This window comes from Meleagris gallopavo, chromosome 22, assembly GCF_905368555.1.
Source record: "Meleagris gallopavo chromosome 22, MGAL_WU_HG_1.1, whole genome shotgun sequence".
Lineage (NCBI taxonomy): Eukaryota > Metazoa > Chordata > Aves > Galliformes > Phasianidae > Meleagris > Meleagris gallopavo.
Window position 1 is genome coordinate 5,384,386 of NC_139425.1, and position 15,926 is coordinate 5,400,311.

The 15,926-nt window shown below is 46.9% G+C and overlaps 1 protein-coding gene across 1 annotated transcript; it reads right to left on the bottom strand.

Moving 5' to 3' along the window:
* Positions 1-1,542: 1,542 nt before the first annotated feature.
* YWHAB (tyrosine 3-monooxygenase/tryptophan 5-monooxygenase activation protein beta) lies at positions 1,543-14,569 on the bottom strand. Its single transcript, XM_085241520.1, has 6 exons — positions 14,435-14,569; positions 7,461-7,761; positions 6,362-6,485; positions 5,285-5,448; positions 3,910-4,005; positions 1,543-3,434 (listed from the first exon to the last, which is right to left on the bottom strand). Exons 2-6 carry the CDS (start codon positions 7,752-7,754, stop codon positions 3,378-3,380), a joined length of 735 nt encoding a protein of 244 aa, XP_085097646.1. The 5' UTR covers positions 7,755-7,761; positions 14,435-14,569; the 3' UTR covers positions 1,543-3,377.
* Between the last annotated feature and the right edge of the window lie 1,357 nt (positions 14,570-15,926).

Here is a 15,926-nt window from a genome sequence, read left to right on the forward strand (position 1 = left end):
CGCCTCTTCCCGCGGCGGCGCCGGGGGCGGAACGGAGCCGCGCCTCCCCGGGGTTCCTCCCCGCCCTCCGCCGGCTGCCGCCCCGCCCCGCCCCGCCCCGCCCCTCCCGCTCCGGGCGCTGTGCCGCTGCAGGTCGCGGTATTGCTCTCTGCCGGCCGCCCGCAGTTAAAGCCGAAGTGAGCCGGCGCCGCTCTCCTTCGCAGCGCAGAGCCGTCGTGGCGGAGCCGCGGGCGGACGGCAGTGCCGGGCGGAGCGACGCCGCTCCCGTCGGGACGCGCACCGATCGCCGCGGGCCGGCACGGCTTCGTTCTTCTTTGCGGAAGAATTGTACCTTCCCCAAAGATCAACGGCTCGAGATGTGCTCCCATAGCTCCTCACACCGCTCTACGGGCGGGGATAGGCGGCCAGCCCCTTTCTGGAGCTGACAACGTCGTTAGCGTGAGTGATAGACTGAGTGTTAGTGTTCGCTATGAAATTATGTAGGAGCACGGACAGCTCTAAAGGCAACGACGATGCATCGTTCAGCCGCGCTGCGGGCCGGCAGCACACCCCGATCCAGCACGACACCTCGGCAGCAGGCAGACGAAGCCCCGCGGCTGCGCTCCGGGATCACCGCGCTGCAGGAGCCGCGGACGCTCTCCGAGCAGGCAGGGCTCGGGCCACAACCAGCCTCTTCAGCGTTCCCCCCTAACTGAGATGCTGTATCCGTGCCTTCCAGCGCTGCTTGCAGGAAGACGCCTCAGCCGTGCACCACATCGCTGTTGCTCTCGCGGCCCAGCAGCTGAGGAGTTGACCGGACCGTGTGCGGGCTGCGATGTGCAGTGGGGAATGCGGGCAACGATTGGGGGAGGCAGGGCTGGAAAGCCGACCCCTCGTTCAGAAGAATGCACTTTAAGTTTCCGCCAGGAAAAAGCTTTAAGTGTAGCCGGCCAACAGCAGCGAGTGCTGGCTGACTTCTGTATGTACGTTGTGTTCATCCATGCAAAGTGCAGTAACTCGTGGTAAATCAAATAGAGATTTATAGCTGCGGTTCTGTTAAGTCCTGCAGTGGCAATACAGCACAAGAGTGACCCCAGAGAACCTCTTCAGAGCTGGAAGGGTGAGGGACAAAACTCCCCGCACAGGAGCAGGTAGTGAATCACAGGATGGCCCGGGTTGGAAGGGGCCTCAAGGATCACAAATCTCCAACCCCCTGCCACATGCAGGGCCGCCAACCTCCCCATTTCATACCAGCCCAGGCTGCCCAGGGCCCCATCCAACCTGGCCTTGAACACCTCCAGGGATGGACGGGGCATCCACAGCCCCTCTGGGCAGCTGATCCAGCACCTCACCGCTCTCTCACATCCAACCTAAATCTTCCCTCCTCCAACTTCAAACCATTTCCCCTTGTCCTGCTATTATCTACCCTTTCAGAGTTGAATGCAGTTGGGCGAAGCATTAGTGCCTTTGGGAAAGCACCAGTCGACTCACACAACCCAAGATCTGAGCATGTAATAAAAAGGAAGCGCCACAAGAAGGATGGAAGACACAACAGGCACAAACAACTGATAAAATTTTTTTATTATTCACTTTTGAATTCTTTTACACTTTCCTGATTATTTTGTGTAAGGTGAAACTAGAACTGTTTAAAAGACATACACAAATCTAGTACATCAATAACCAGGTTTTTCTTTTTGCTATACTATTCTCACAACCACATGTGTGCTAGGCAATATAACCGTCACAGAAGCAAACTTTAGGCAGAATACTGGTCAGTAAAAACAAAGCGAAAAGAGCTACCAGATATACAGACAGGCTCGGTTCCACATTCACTACTGCATTTATCAAGCGCCAAGTATTAACTGCACAATTTGTTCAGCTAGTAGAGGGGAGTTTTAAAATCAGTGCATGAAATTCTCTCTTCAGCAGACAGATGGACAGACAAACAGATGGAGCCTATACCTAAGTGGAATGTGAAGGCAGGGGATGATACCGCGAGGCTGAGAGGTGACCGATCCTCATCTTTTCCACTGCATTATTCACACAACTCTTATTAGGTTTTATTCAATGGGACATGTTTGAAACATAATAGGTGAGGACATGGGGAGCTCAAATATTACAAGCGTTACAGATGGGTAAGGTCTGCATTCCAGTACAATACATGGGAAATCCTGAATATTTGAGCCAGATCTTGGAATTACAAAAAAAAAAAAAAAAAAGGCAGATGAGCTGAAGACTGCAACAGCACTGGCAGCTCTCAAGCAGCCGAGACAGAAACCTGTCCTCTGGCAGCCTCAGGTCTCACCTGCCATACTGACATCAGCCACAATCAAACACAGGATGATGTGTGTGTGCGGGGTCTAAAATTGCTTCAGTGGAGTTTCAACAGGTAAAAGGGTGAAGGATGAACGGAGTGGGATGGGAGAAAGTCCTCTATAAAGCAAACTTAAAGAAGGCTCGGTGGAGTAATTAAAAGGCTTTTGAGATAAATTCAAAACGGGAATACCATGGAGTTTTTATTCACCCAAGAGTATAGTAATGCAAAAGTGGCAGATCACTTCATGGTATCATCCAAACTAATAAGGCCATTCAAAAAATTGAATCTTCTGCTATTGCAAGTCCATGATAGTGAACCAAGAATTCTCACTACTGAAGAATATCGAAGATATAATTAAGTTATTGCTGTGGGAAGGGGCTTAGTCATGCATGTTGTATGAGCACAAAACCAATTTTAGAAGTCAAATCCCAGTTATTTGCCAGTGTAAAGAGTTTGGAAATCAAGCTGCTAGCTCCCCCATTACCCTCCTCCTCAAAACAAACCCGATCCTCAGAAAGATAGGATTGACAAAGTGAGCTTTTGACTGAAAGCGGTGCCTCAGACTTGGTTAAAAATGTCTACATGTGCCTGTTAAACTAACTCATAGCAGTGTGTTACTAACTGGAATGCCATACATCGGATTGTTTTCCTTCCATGCCCCAGTGTCACAATAGAATCTCTATAACTTTCTGTACAACTTTACAACAGAATTGTACTTCGACTATTTCGGTGCCAAATTTTACTTTCCACTGTTACATAATTGATGTTTATTTTTCTACCAATAAGAGTTTTGTAAAGTCAATTGCAATCACAAAACCCATAATCACAGTGTTCAGTTAAAAATATAAACACGGTAATCATAACTGTAAATGTTCATAATAGGAAAATTCGGAATGCCATTGTAATAACCGACCTCCGTTTTAAGAACACAGAACACCAACCAACCGTTTTTACCCCACAGACAGTTTTTGCTACGTTGAGGTTGTGAAAGTCGATGTACTATTCTTTTTGCTTGTCGCACAAAGGGATATATGTGTAGGATACAGGGTGACATTGAACATATAGTGAAGCGTGACAGCCATTAGTTCTCTCCCTCCCCAGCATCACCTTCATCTCCCTGGTTTTCCGACGTCCATAGCTGTAAGAAAATACAAATACATTCATGCTGAAAGCATACAGTTAATTACGACTGCAAGTAAAGGGAAAACAGCATAATTAGCAGCTGTGCAATTCACTCGGCTAAGAGTAATCGAGAGCTGAATTTAATAGTAAAGATAAAGGACAAACTAGAAAATGGGTAGAGGATTACAAGTAAAAAGCAAACTGTTTTCAAGGCAAACACAAGGACAGTCTGGCTGTTGAGAACAGGCACACTGCACTCTGTATTACAAAAAGGCTGTTTGTTGCAGTGGTTAACAAGTGGACTCTGATCTAAGCAAGTCTGACTGGTCTGGCTACGAGAAGCACTGCAGTTGAGACACTGACCTACTGCTTCACAAAAAGTGTTCTCAGTGGCACAGAACTGCATGAATCTTCAGCTACGTCCTACTTAGAGTCCAGCTGCCTCAAGCAGCAGCAGCGCAGAACGCAGCGGTTCGCCCTGTGCTACTTACAGTGAGGTTGTCTCTAAGCAGCTGCATGATGAGAGTGCTGTCTTTGTAAGACTCTTCATTCAGCGTGTCCAGCTCTGCTATTGCTTCATCAAATGCCTAAAACACGCAAGGAAAAAAAAGCACTTTCACTCTCTGCTCTCTGAACTCATTTCTGCCTACACAAATCACAGACATTTGTAACAAAGCTTCCATATTTTTCTTTTCTAGCAAGAAAAGGAAAGCAGAGTAAGCACCAGATTGCTAAACAACCAGTGGGAAAAGAGAAGTCTCCACGAGGGGCCAGATTAAGGCCAACACCAAGTACTGAAGAGGTAAGCACACACTGCTATATTGAACAATGACTCACATAGCTGAAAGTCAGCTCTAAGAGGAAAACTTAATAGCAATACTTTTAATTAAAGGAAAGACGAAGGCCTCAGTGGTTTAAAGTGAGAGTAGAAGAGAAAGGTACTATACATATTGTTGTATATACACAAATAAGTAGGAAATAAAATGAAAGTCAAGGGCTGGGGTCTTTTTTTTGAGGTTAGAGTAGGGTTCTTTGTTTTGGATTTCTTTTCAAAACAGTACAGCACAGCAGGTATGTTTTAACAGAGATTAAAAGCCATGCTGCCCATCCACCTGTTACACCCGAAAACGCACCCTGCAGGTCAGAGCTGAGAGCCACAATTAGAGTGCTCTCTCATTCAGGTTTCAAACAGATGTAAGCATATTAACTAAAAAAAAAATATATAAAAATCAGGAATAGCAGCAGTATTTTGCACAGAAAAACTTTAGTACCTGTTACAAAATATTAAAATATATATCAAGAACACAAAGACTCAGCCGACGCTGTATTACTCAAGTTACTACCAGTTATCATTCCCAGATGTAAAAAAGTGTTTCACTTTAGGCTTTAAGCCTATTTTAGGGAGAAGAGTAAACCGGACAGTGACAACCTATTTGTTTGGTACAAACCATCACACAAGCTCTTTTTGGTCTCTGGAGAGAGGTGAGCAGGCAAACAAGGCAGCACTTTGAGCTATGCCTGTAGAAGACAACGCTCCACATATTAGCTAAGTGTTCAAATTTAAATCAATTTCACTTTAAACTGTTTTCAAACTTGACAGAAGGACATTTTCAGGTAATTATGCGAACACAAGAATCACTTGGTCTCCCCTACTGCTGGATCAACTGCACCAGCAAATTAGCTGTACTGAAGGCTAAGCTAGCCCAGCTAAGTTAACTTACCTGAAAACACATCAAGATGACTATAGTTTAAAGATGACAACATAATTAAGGAATTTCATCTGAGAAAGCATAATCATCTACAAGGTGCTATTGTAACCGTGTAATTATCTCCTTAGCCCACACAAACTGGTAACAATCTGCTTACCGTCTTGGCCAGATTACAGGCTTTTTCAGGAGAATTGAGAATCTCATAATAGAAGACAGAGAAATTGAGAGCCAACCCAAGTCGAATGGGGTGCGTTGGCTGCATCTCTTTCTTGCTAATTTCAAATGCCTCCTGGTAAGCTTGCTGAGAGTTTGCTACCGTTGCTGCAAGAAGCAATTACAAGCATATTAATGTACAGTACATCACTGTTCTTTGTGGTACTTGCATTCTTAGTCTAGACTATTTACGCCACTAGGTATTTATAAAACCACAAAGGCACTCAAGGTTCTTTCAATGATTTCAGAGGGAACAGCCTCTGGCTCAACTACTAAGGCTGAAATATTTGTTCAGATAAAGGTTTGGGCTGTAGTATTTAAATTCTAATAAATCTAGACAATACAGTATGGGGGGAAAGGGGTTTATCTAATCGATGTACTTAAACTCTCCTGAGAAGGATACTTTCCCCAGGCAGGTCATGTACTCAGTACCTCAGTGTGGCCTTTCAGAAGAAAGCAAACAGTCCCTTCCCTGCCTAATGGGTAACAATACATTCAAGAATGGTGTCAAACTAAGCTTACAGTTGTGGACCAGACCAGACACCCACCAAGAATTCGGGCATAATTCAGTGCTGCTTTAACATTTCACAAGATTATCTGGCTTAAGACTCAGTAACCCAACGTCCCACATCTCTGCAAGCAGAAAGCTTGCAAACATTGAAGAATTGTGAGATAAATGCATAGTTGAAACAAAAGATGATAGCAACAAAGCATTTTTCATGGAAAAAAAAAAAAAAATCAGCTCTCCTCCTCCACACACCAGATAAACAATTTCACACTGCCAAATAAATTTAAAAATCATAGAGGTTGGGGGTTGCATGCAGAATTTGACTGATGTGATTGGTTAATTGCTTCTATTAATTTCACAGAAACTTGTTTCTCTAAAAGTGACCTGCACTGCACTCATCTTCAAAACTATACAGCACGAGCAAAAAAGAAAGAAAAAGGAAAAAATGAGAAGTGTTCCCTCACTTTATTCTGCCCAGTCCCCAGTAGAATGAGAGCTTTCATCTCTACCTACTTTGCTTATTGTCCCCAGATGCCACCTCTGACAGGTATCTGTAGTAATCGCCTTTCATTTTCAAATAGAAGACCTTGCTTTCCGGCTGCGTGGCATTGACAATCAGGTATTTATCCAGGAGTTCCTGAGAAAGGAAACTTGTTTTTTTCCCAAGTCATAAAAATAATGTCTGAAACAGAGCCTCCATCGCAACGGTAAACACAAACTTAGAACATTAACATGTGTATTTGTGTGTCAGTCACTGTGACGCTCCCTGAACTCAGAAAGGAAAAAAGAAACCACTTGGATCCTCACCCTCAGAAAATCTGCTCTGCTGAAGCTACTGAGAATCACTCCTGCAGAACCTAATGGCTATCAGAGCTTAGTACTGCAAATATTTTCCTAGAAATACACTGGAGCAAACCTACACCCACAAGCAGGCTAATGAAGAGCAGCAGCTTGCCATTAGCACAAATGCAGTCACTTTTCCCACCACAAGCTTCAACTCTGTGCACATCAGTGAATCTGTAACAAATAATTCTACCTGCAGCTCCAGCTGAAAACCTGAACAGTAGACAGCACATGCACATTCAGAAAGAGGTGAAAAGACTGAGAATACCATCTGTTCCTGAGGGCAGATCTGTAGCAAAACAAACAGCAATATAAAGGATCCCTCTCGTTTAAGAGAAAGAAACAACAGAACTAATTTTGGGGAAGCGCAGACCTTTTCCACCCCCTAAAAGGTACTGAACAATCCTCAGGAAGTCAGCATTCATTAACAAAACCATTTCAGCAAACAGCAAGCTTTTTATCAGGATTTATGCTATTGCTAAACTCACGTTCACACTGAGCACTGGCCAGCAGTTAGGCAGTCTTCAACTCTGCCTTGTTCATTTCTATTTAAACAAAATGCTATTTTTAAAACACGTAAGAATCCAAAAAATTCCTTTAGAAACAAACTAGACTTCTCAGGAGCTAGAACTGGACTTAAACCTGTGGTTAAGCATACCCGTTTCCCTGCTATGGTGATGCAGCATCTATAACCCTAAGAAGACTCCTTAAGGCTCTCTGAAGAATACTGCAGTACTAGCTACTGTTATTTTTGCTGTTGGATTATTACCAGAACATCATTGCAGATATCTTGCAATTCAGCCTCAATTTTCTCACGATATTCTCTTCCCATCTGCTGTTTTTTCTCATTCCTCTCTGTTTTCTGTTCAATGCTGGAAATCACACGCCAAGATGAGCGGCGGGCACCGACCACGTTCTTGTAGGCAACTGAGAGGAGATTCCTTTCTTCATTGGACAGTTCATGTCCTTGCTCAGTGACAGCCTTCATAGCAGCAGCCATGTCATCGTAACGCTCGGCCTGCTCAGCCAGTTTGGCTTTCTGTACTAACTCACTCTTATCCATGGCTATCCTGCAATTAGCGGGGAATAAAAACAGAAAAATACTTTTAGGTCATCTGTATAGCAAAAGTTAATGCTGATGGGTGAAGGACAACTCACAGTCACTAAAAGGTGGCAAGATTACCCACTCCAGTAGATGTGTTTCTTTTTGTAAAAAAAAAAAAAAAAAAAAAAAAAAAGAAATAACAATTTACACGAAGGAATTATGTGTAATTACAACCCTGAAAGCACATAACCATTATTCCTCATACTTCAGTGAGGAATGAAATGAGCACAAAGGTAGGCACATCAGTATGTTCCCTGCGTAAGTCTCTCCTCTTTCCCACACCGGCCATAGGTCAGCCTGGGGCACACCTCACGCTCTAATGCAGGCATCAGCAGAGCCTCTGTTTGTATTGGTTGTGCACTGGTCTTCAACAGCAACTGTTTCAGAGCACAGACCCACAGGACAGCTCGCTCCTCCTGGCACCAGGTATTTCTGCTCGCTGCAGGAGCTGTTTCTGTGGGAATGTACCACACCTACTACAGACACAGCTTCAGCAACCACAGAAAATACACTGACACTGCTCTACCAGAAAGTTATTCTTGATAGATAGAAACATGTCTAAAATGGGCAATCCTACACACCTAGAGTGGCTGCAGATTCAGGCTTCTAAGATCCTTAAGTAACACTGACGTTCACAGCAATGAATGGGATGTGGCCTGCATAACTGCTGCAAAACCAATGGCTCGTGTGGAAACAACTTGTTTATCATTCCTGGTGGCTTCAGCTAACCTGCACCAAGAAAAACACAGCACACGACCACTGTGTCCTGAAGAGCTTCAGCAAAGAAAAATGAAGCTAGTAAAGAACTTGTCAGTAAGCAGACTGAGTGCTGCTTGTTCCTGCAAGACAGCGGCAACATACAGTTAACTTGGCTAAAATTTAGCTAACCTTGTATTCCACCGGCTGGGCCCCAGTTTGGAGGAAAACAAGATGAGTCTCCATGCAGAGGACCTCAATGCCTCACAAACTCTCAGGTGTGCAGATTTATCAGTAACATTTACCCACAGACTTAAATCTGCACTTCCTGACAGGCCCAGAATGGTCGTGTTTGATAGCACTGAGCACTAAGATTCCTTTCTTGCTGCTTCAAGCCAATCAGGGCTCTCAATGTCTAAACCAAGATGTCTGCAACCAGAAATTTTCAGTCCTAGACCGAAACAGCTTAGAAACAACTCTAAAGGAACAGGAAAAAATGAATGAGAACAATAAATTGTGCAACCTGGTGCAGGGAACCTGCTTTGGCAGGGGGTTGGACTCGATGATCTCTGAAGGTCCCTTCCAACCCCTACGATTCTGTGACTCTGTGGAATTCCTAATTGGCTTTCACAGGCTTGTATTAATTAGGCAAGAGACTGCAGCCCTATTTAAAGGGCTGACAACACACTGGTGTATATACACACATACATAGTGAGGAAATCAGACTCTTTACCACTGAGAGGATCTACCACATCTACAACTGCACCCAGATGGTGCAACTTCCAAAACCATTCCCTGAACTCAGCACTGTGTTTGATTATGTGCTTCACGTGGGAAGTAAGGCCTTTTCTTCATCCATGAACAGAGCACACTTGAAGATGCTTTTCATGCCAACTTTAAATAACAGGACATCTAAACAAAACACTTCCAGCTTCCTCAGTCTGCACAGCTTCTAGAAGGAGTTTTACTGCCATCATCTTCTCTTCCTTTCAGGGAACACAATTATACATTAGAAAAAGCCTGCATGCTGAAGCCCCGAGGCAAGCAACACCAGTTCACATTTTGCCACTGAAAAGCCAGTATGATCTTTGACCTGCATTGTGCCAATAGTGGTCTGACATGCACACAAGTCACTGGTCCAGAATTCTGTTTACAAACAGAATATAGTTTAGTTTTGAAATGCTGAAGAGTTTGTTTTATCAAGCTAGCTGACATATTTATCTTTGGTTGCAAGTCAGTTTGTGGCAGCCAGTGGGCTCATGTAAGGACGTGCTAAGGAAATCAGAGGGAACTGCAAGGACAAAGTGCTAGTGGATAAAAGAGCTCCAGAACCCACTTTAACACATCAGCTATAGAGCCAAAGCATTAGCACAGAGCATTACAACGCTGTTTCTCAAATAACTTTCTTCAGTAGCATAAATTCATGCACATCTTAAATGCAACTCAAACTCATTACTGAAGATGGAGCTCCTCAGAACTTCACTGGCTTAAATTAAGAATTCATTATACGGGGGTTTGAACTGCCAATTTATCTTAATATCTGTACTCTTAGTGTGTTTGCCATGAAACTACAAAGTACTCTTCCATAAAATGGAGTTAGCAGAACTTAAATGCAGCAAGACAATCATTGCCCACACCAAGATGTCTGCAACCAGCCAGTAAGCCTACCATTACTTCAGTCACAGGGTGCTGTGTAAAGAACACCATTTTATTCTCCATTGCTTACCTTACTAGAAGCCTGAAGAAGAGCTTTGCAGAGCTATGTTGGCTTGAGCTCCAAAAGAGGGAGGTGTTTGCCAGAAGGAAAAAAAGATACAAGGAAAGGAGTGATGTTTGAAAAGGCAGAGGCAAGTATCACTTATAACTAGTCCCTCCCATAAAGGAGATGGAAGCCACGCTAACAACGGATCAGTGTGCCACAGTCTGAAACAAGCAAAGCCTAGAGCTAAAAAAAGTCCTAGGCCACAAACAGAAGCCAGCTAACAAAGGTTACCTGCAGCTAGGAGCCAGACACACAGAGGTGACAAACAGAAGGCCAACAGGAATGATCTACTCTGGTGCTAATGAAGCCATGCCATGTCGGCAAAAGGGAAAGAGGGAAGATGGAAGAAGGAGGGAAGACGTGCAGATCACAGCCATGGAGGAGTTGCAAAAGTTGCCTGTTCTAAGCAGAAGATTCTCAGATTTGTTAATACAATGAAAATTCTTAAGATTGCCTTCTTAAGAATCTGTCAGACGACAACTCAGCAGCCCGGAAAGAAGTGGCTGGACACCACTTACAGTAAGGAATGCCACTACTAGCCAGCAGCTGCAGCCATCAGTACAAGCAGCCAGCAACTCAAAGCACTCCGATCCCCCGCACTCAAAGAGACAAAAACCACCTCTCCCTCATACAGCCTAAGCTCTTCCAACCTGCACGGGATGGCACGAATTGATTGGAGAAAGTTCCAGCTGCTTACTTCCCTCCCCACAAAAAGTTTGACAGCTGCGTAGGTGAGAGCTGCTACAATTACAAAATACCTAAGGTAGAGGTCAGGAGGTTTATAAACGCTTGGCTGCTTTCAGTGCAAGAGGCAGTAAGGAGGGGAAGGCGTGCCCATCCTGGGCACAGCACCTGAAGTCAGTACACCCAGAGCTTTCAAGAGAAGAGTGATGCACAGCATTGGAGTTTACATGTCAATAACAGCTGAAGAGCAAACCACGTAGGTAGCGTTCTTCAGAAGAGTGCAAGTGCTTGAGGAGCACTGCATCGTGCTGCCCAGCAGTTACAACACCTGCTTTGTGGCCTTCGCTGCTTCCAGGCTCAATGGACTGTTTTAGGACAAAGCCAAAACAGATCAGAAGTAACTGTGTTTAAAGTCTGTAGGAACTAGATGAAAAATGACACTGAAAATAATCTGGCTTATGTAACATATTGAACTGACAAGACAATACTAATAAGCTGATGCTGGCCTGAAGTCTGCCTGTTCTTCTGATGCTAATTAAATCATTGATTGCTGTGTACTGTTTTTTCTCCTCACAGCAACTATTAGAGGCTGTCAAACAAACACTTCCACCTCATTATAAAACTGGTGCAACTACTGGTTTGACAACCCCATCACTAATGAGTCAAGTAGAGACGCAATTTAACAGACTAACGTTTCACTGTGAGAAATGAGTGTAAAATCAGATTCAGTGAAACGTGACACAATCATTTCTTGGTCACAAACTGTGGAGATCCGTTCAAATTATAACAGGAAAAGCAGAAATGTGCTATAGCTCTTGTGGTTCAGCTACCAACATGTGAACATACCTTACAGGTTTGTGGATAGGCAATTTACAAAATTAAACATGTCTGTGAGGTACGTTCCATTCTATATCCACATTTCACATTCTACTTCTGTAATTATTGAGACCACAAGCTTTTGAGTTATTTCTAACACAAATGGCAAAGCCGTAATTCAGGGGCACACATGCTGACACTAGAGCTACAATGCTGGCAGAACCTGTGTGATGCTGATGGCAGTCACCATCAAGCAGGCATCACTGGCAGTATCTTCTACAGGAAAGGAGTTGGCCCTCTTTAAATGGAGTGCAAGGAACCTTCTTTGCTTTATCTCGGGCATTTCACTTCATTATTTTTGCCTCTCTATTTCAGTTCCCTCCAAGGCAACCATCTATTGTTAAAAACTGATCAGAAAATGGACGTCTGCTACGATCAGAACACTGAGTTCTTCTACAGCTACCCTCAGCTTGGCTACAACAAAACTTCAGTAAAATACTTAAGGAAGGAAAAAGAAAATGGTTTCACAGCTGTGATATTCTCGCTGACCTTGTGTAGCACACAGCACCAACCTCCTCTGTACCTGCTGGTTAGAAATACATCCCGGCCTTCAGTGCTAATCATCCTGCAAATGCTAAGGTAACATTAACATTCTATAAAGCCATGCCTCAATTTGCTCAGGCCACTTTCTGCCACCATTAATTGTTTCTCCCTAGAAGTGACCAACATCATTTTGGAAAAATGATACACAGGGCTTTCAGTCTCTGCAAATAACCGTGGGATTTTTCTATCAGAAGTAAAAAGAGCACGGATGGAAGCTGATATTGTGTGGACAACTTAAATTTAGTGACCGCAGCCTTGCTGTCCCTACTGACTTTTGATGAGGAACTTGAGGCTGAAAAGCATTGCACTGCTACATACCTATGGCACTTGACACAGGATAGCTGCAGGTGGAGACAAGCACGCGGTTCCAAAGTACAGCATACTTACATGGTAACACCTTGTGGTTCCAATGAGTGCTTTTGGCCAGACTCCAAGTGGAAATAGCGAGTTATCCCAAAAGATCTCCCCCCCAGGCATAAAATTAATGACAAACTAATGTCACTTTTGGGAAGTCACTTTTGTTAATAACAGTCTGAAAAACATTTCTATTACAGCATGGAGCAAAAAGTGTGGCTATATAAAAAACACTAAAATAGGGCCCAGCCCTGCTGGGATTTATGAGGACACCAGACAGACTGCAGCACTGGCTTTTCATCCCATCATTCAAATAATTATTTACTTAACTCCTCCTCATCGGGGTTTATTCACATACAGCATAAAAAGCTGCACACCAGCAAAGGTCTGCTTACAAAAAAAAAGGACTCAACATCAAAATAGCAGAGATCAGAACATGCAGTACTGACATAATGAGGTTGAGAAAACTGCACCAGGCCCATCTGTGCAAGGAGTCTACTACTCCATTGGTACCAATTTAATAAACCAAGTGTTACGTAATCTATATTTTTGTAGGTTTTTAATATCAAGAGTGAAGGAAAGCATTCACATTCCTTTTTTCCTTTTCTAGACCAGTATGCATCTCCATACTACTCTCAAACAAAAGCTTCTCTTTAAATACGAGCATTACAATTTCTGACTGAGGTCGTGCAGCAGTGCATATGTGAAGACAGATATTCCTACAGCCACCACTGCTCCACAACTTTACCAATTCTTTTGTAGGAATGTAGGTTTTATAATGCTGCATGATATACAGTTTTTCTTCCTACCACAAGAAAAGTTATTTTAACTGTTAGCAAGGAATTTAACTAAGTAACTAATTTATACTGCAGTGGCTGCACGAGATACATGTTTGCCCTACATGCTAACACAGTCTCACCGCATCTCACTGACTTTCTATCGTTCCAATTAATATCTGATTATACATACCTCAAATAAGGCCTAAAGTTGTCAGCTCTGGGTTAGTACCCAACCTTCTTATATGTTGGGGACAGCGTGAAGTCACCTTCTTTCTCTCTACAGTCCTCCCTAAACTCATCTCTACTCCCAAATACGAATAATTAAGAACTAAAAATAACACCATCGATATTACGTCTTCTTCTGAAGCACCGGGGACGTTTCTCTGATCACCTCTGCTAAACCTGAGCGGGCTCACACGGACGGGCGCCGCCCCAGGGCTGCCTCGAACGGCTCCCGGCCTCGTGAGCGCCGCGAAAAGGCCCGGAGCCCGGAGAGGGTCGCGAAGGGAGGAGCCCCCGGGAGGAGGGGGCCGCGAGCCGGGCTCGGCCCTGCCCCGGGGGCGGATCGCCTCCTCCCCTCGGCCCGGCCGAGCCCTTCACGGGCGGCGACAGAGGGCGCGGGCCCGCGGCTCGGCCAGGTGTGCGCGGCCTCGCCCCGCGGCAGCGCAGTGACTCAGGCGGGTGGGGCCGAGCCGGGAGCCGGCCGGGAGGCGGCGCCGCCCGCGCGGGCTCCGCAGCGGCCCCCGCGGTCGCACCGTTACTCGGGGCCGCTTCGCTCCGCCGGCGCCGGGAGAACGGAGGGACGAAGGCGGCGCGGCCTCCACCGCCCCCCAGGCGGCGGGGCGGGAGCGGCAGGCCTCCCCCGCCCGCTCCCCTGGCTTCGGCGGGACCGCGGCGGCGCGGCCCGGCCGGGGGGCGAGGCGTGGGCGGCCGGAGACCCTCACCTGGCGGGGGGGGGCGGCGCGCACCGCAGCCTGGATCCCGACGGGCGAGGCGACTGGAGCGCGGCAGCCGCTCGGCGCACGCACACACACCCTGCGGAGCTGCGGCCCCGCTTCCGGCGCCGAGGACACGCCCCTTCCGGCGCCGGGGGGAGGGGGGAGGGGGGCGCCGCCTCCCGATTGGGCGCGCGGCGGCGGGCGCCGGCCGGCCTGCGGTTGCTATAGCAACGCGGAGGGAGGCGGGCGGGTAGCCGCGCGGCGGCCCTGAGGAGGCGGTGGCGGAAAATGGCGGCCGTGGGGCGGGGCGCCGAGCGGTGCCGGGCCGCAGGATGGGCTTCCTGCGGGTTGAGCCGTGCGCTGCCGCGGTTGAAAAAAGCAATAAATCCCCCCGAGATCCTTATCTGAGCGCTGGGTTTTGTGTGGGTACGACCACGGGCGTAACGGGGGAGCGGGGAGGGAGCGTGCCGAGGCCTGATGGGAAGAACTCTGAGGAGTTCGGTGTTAAGCGCGGGTTTGGGAGCCGCAGCAGCACCGCCCTCCCCGCCGTGCCGTGGGCCCGAAAGTCGAAATCTGTCCGATGGCGGGATGGCGGTGCCCAGCCTGCCCTTCACACACAGCCTCGCTCCTCGCAGAGCCGCATCGGGATCCCGCCTGGCCGTGGCAGGGCTGGGGCAGCTTCCTGCCTCACCTCCGTCCGAAGGTCAGTGGCTGTGAAGCCGGGAGGAAGGTCGCTCTTAGCCCTGTGCTGGCTCGGTCACTGCTGTCCCCCCAGTCCCCCCCAGCTTTCTCCTCCCCCGAAGAAGCGTTCTGCTCCCTTGTTGACCCACTACCTCCCTGCTCTGTGCCCTAGCTGCTCCCAGTGCTGCTGGGGTGCAGCATCCTGGCATAGCCGCATCATGCTGTGTGCTCAGCACAACTCTGCCTTGGTTTTGGGAAGTTTTGCTGGGTTCCCCATCACATCACCCAGGCAGAGCACCTACTGGCAAGCAGCCGCTGGGTGCCATAGGCACAGAGAGCTGTGCCAGTGCTCCAGCTCCTGCCTCCGTGAGCTTTCCTCACTGCTGTGAGGCTCAGGGAAAGAGGTGAGGAATGGGAGATGGGGGCTGGAGCTGCTGCTCAGCATCAGCTGGGAGGCCTTCAGAGCACCACCTTCCCAAGGACATACTGCAGGCTCAGTGGAGCTGGGAAGAGAGCTACAAAAGTCATGAAATAGCAGCTGTTATCTCAGGGGCTGTTATCTCAGCCCATGGACGGGTTCAGCGTAGAGACCAGGCTGCCCTCCAGCAGAAAGGCCCCTTTTGCTCAGCTGAGGACCAGGCCACTGTTCCTGGTTCTGGCACTGCTCATACAGATGTGCTCCAGGATCCTGCTCCAGCCAAAGGAACAGCCAAAGCAAGGCCCTGCAGTGGAGGGATCAAGTTGTTGCATGGACTGAGAGTTTTCCTTAAGGAATAAATTCTCGGGTTGCTCAAATTTTTGTGATTTTTTTCCTGTC

Bases quoted from the DNA above. Each gene is read 5' to 3' on its own strand.
- YWHAB (XM_085241520.1), bottom strand. From the start codon at position 7,754: ATGGATAAGAGTGAGTTAGTACAGAAAGCCAAACTGGCTGAGCAGGCC. The intron at 4,006-5,284 runs GTAAGCAGATTG...TGCGTGTTTTAG, and splicing joins CCTGTAATCTGGCCAAGACG to GCATTTGATGAAGCAATAGC. The intron at 3,435-3,909 runs GTAAGTAGCACA...ATTTTCTTACAG, and splicing joins TGCTTAGAGACAACCTCACT to CTATGGACGTCGGAAAACCA.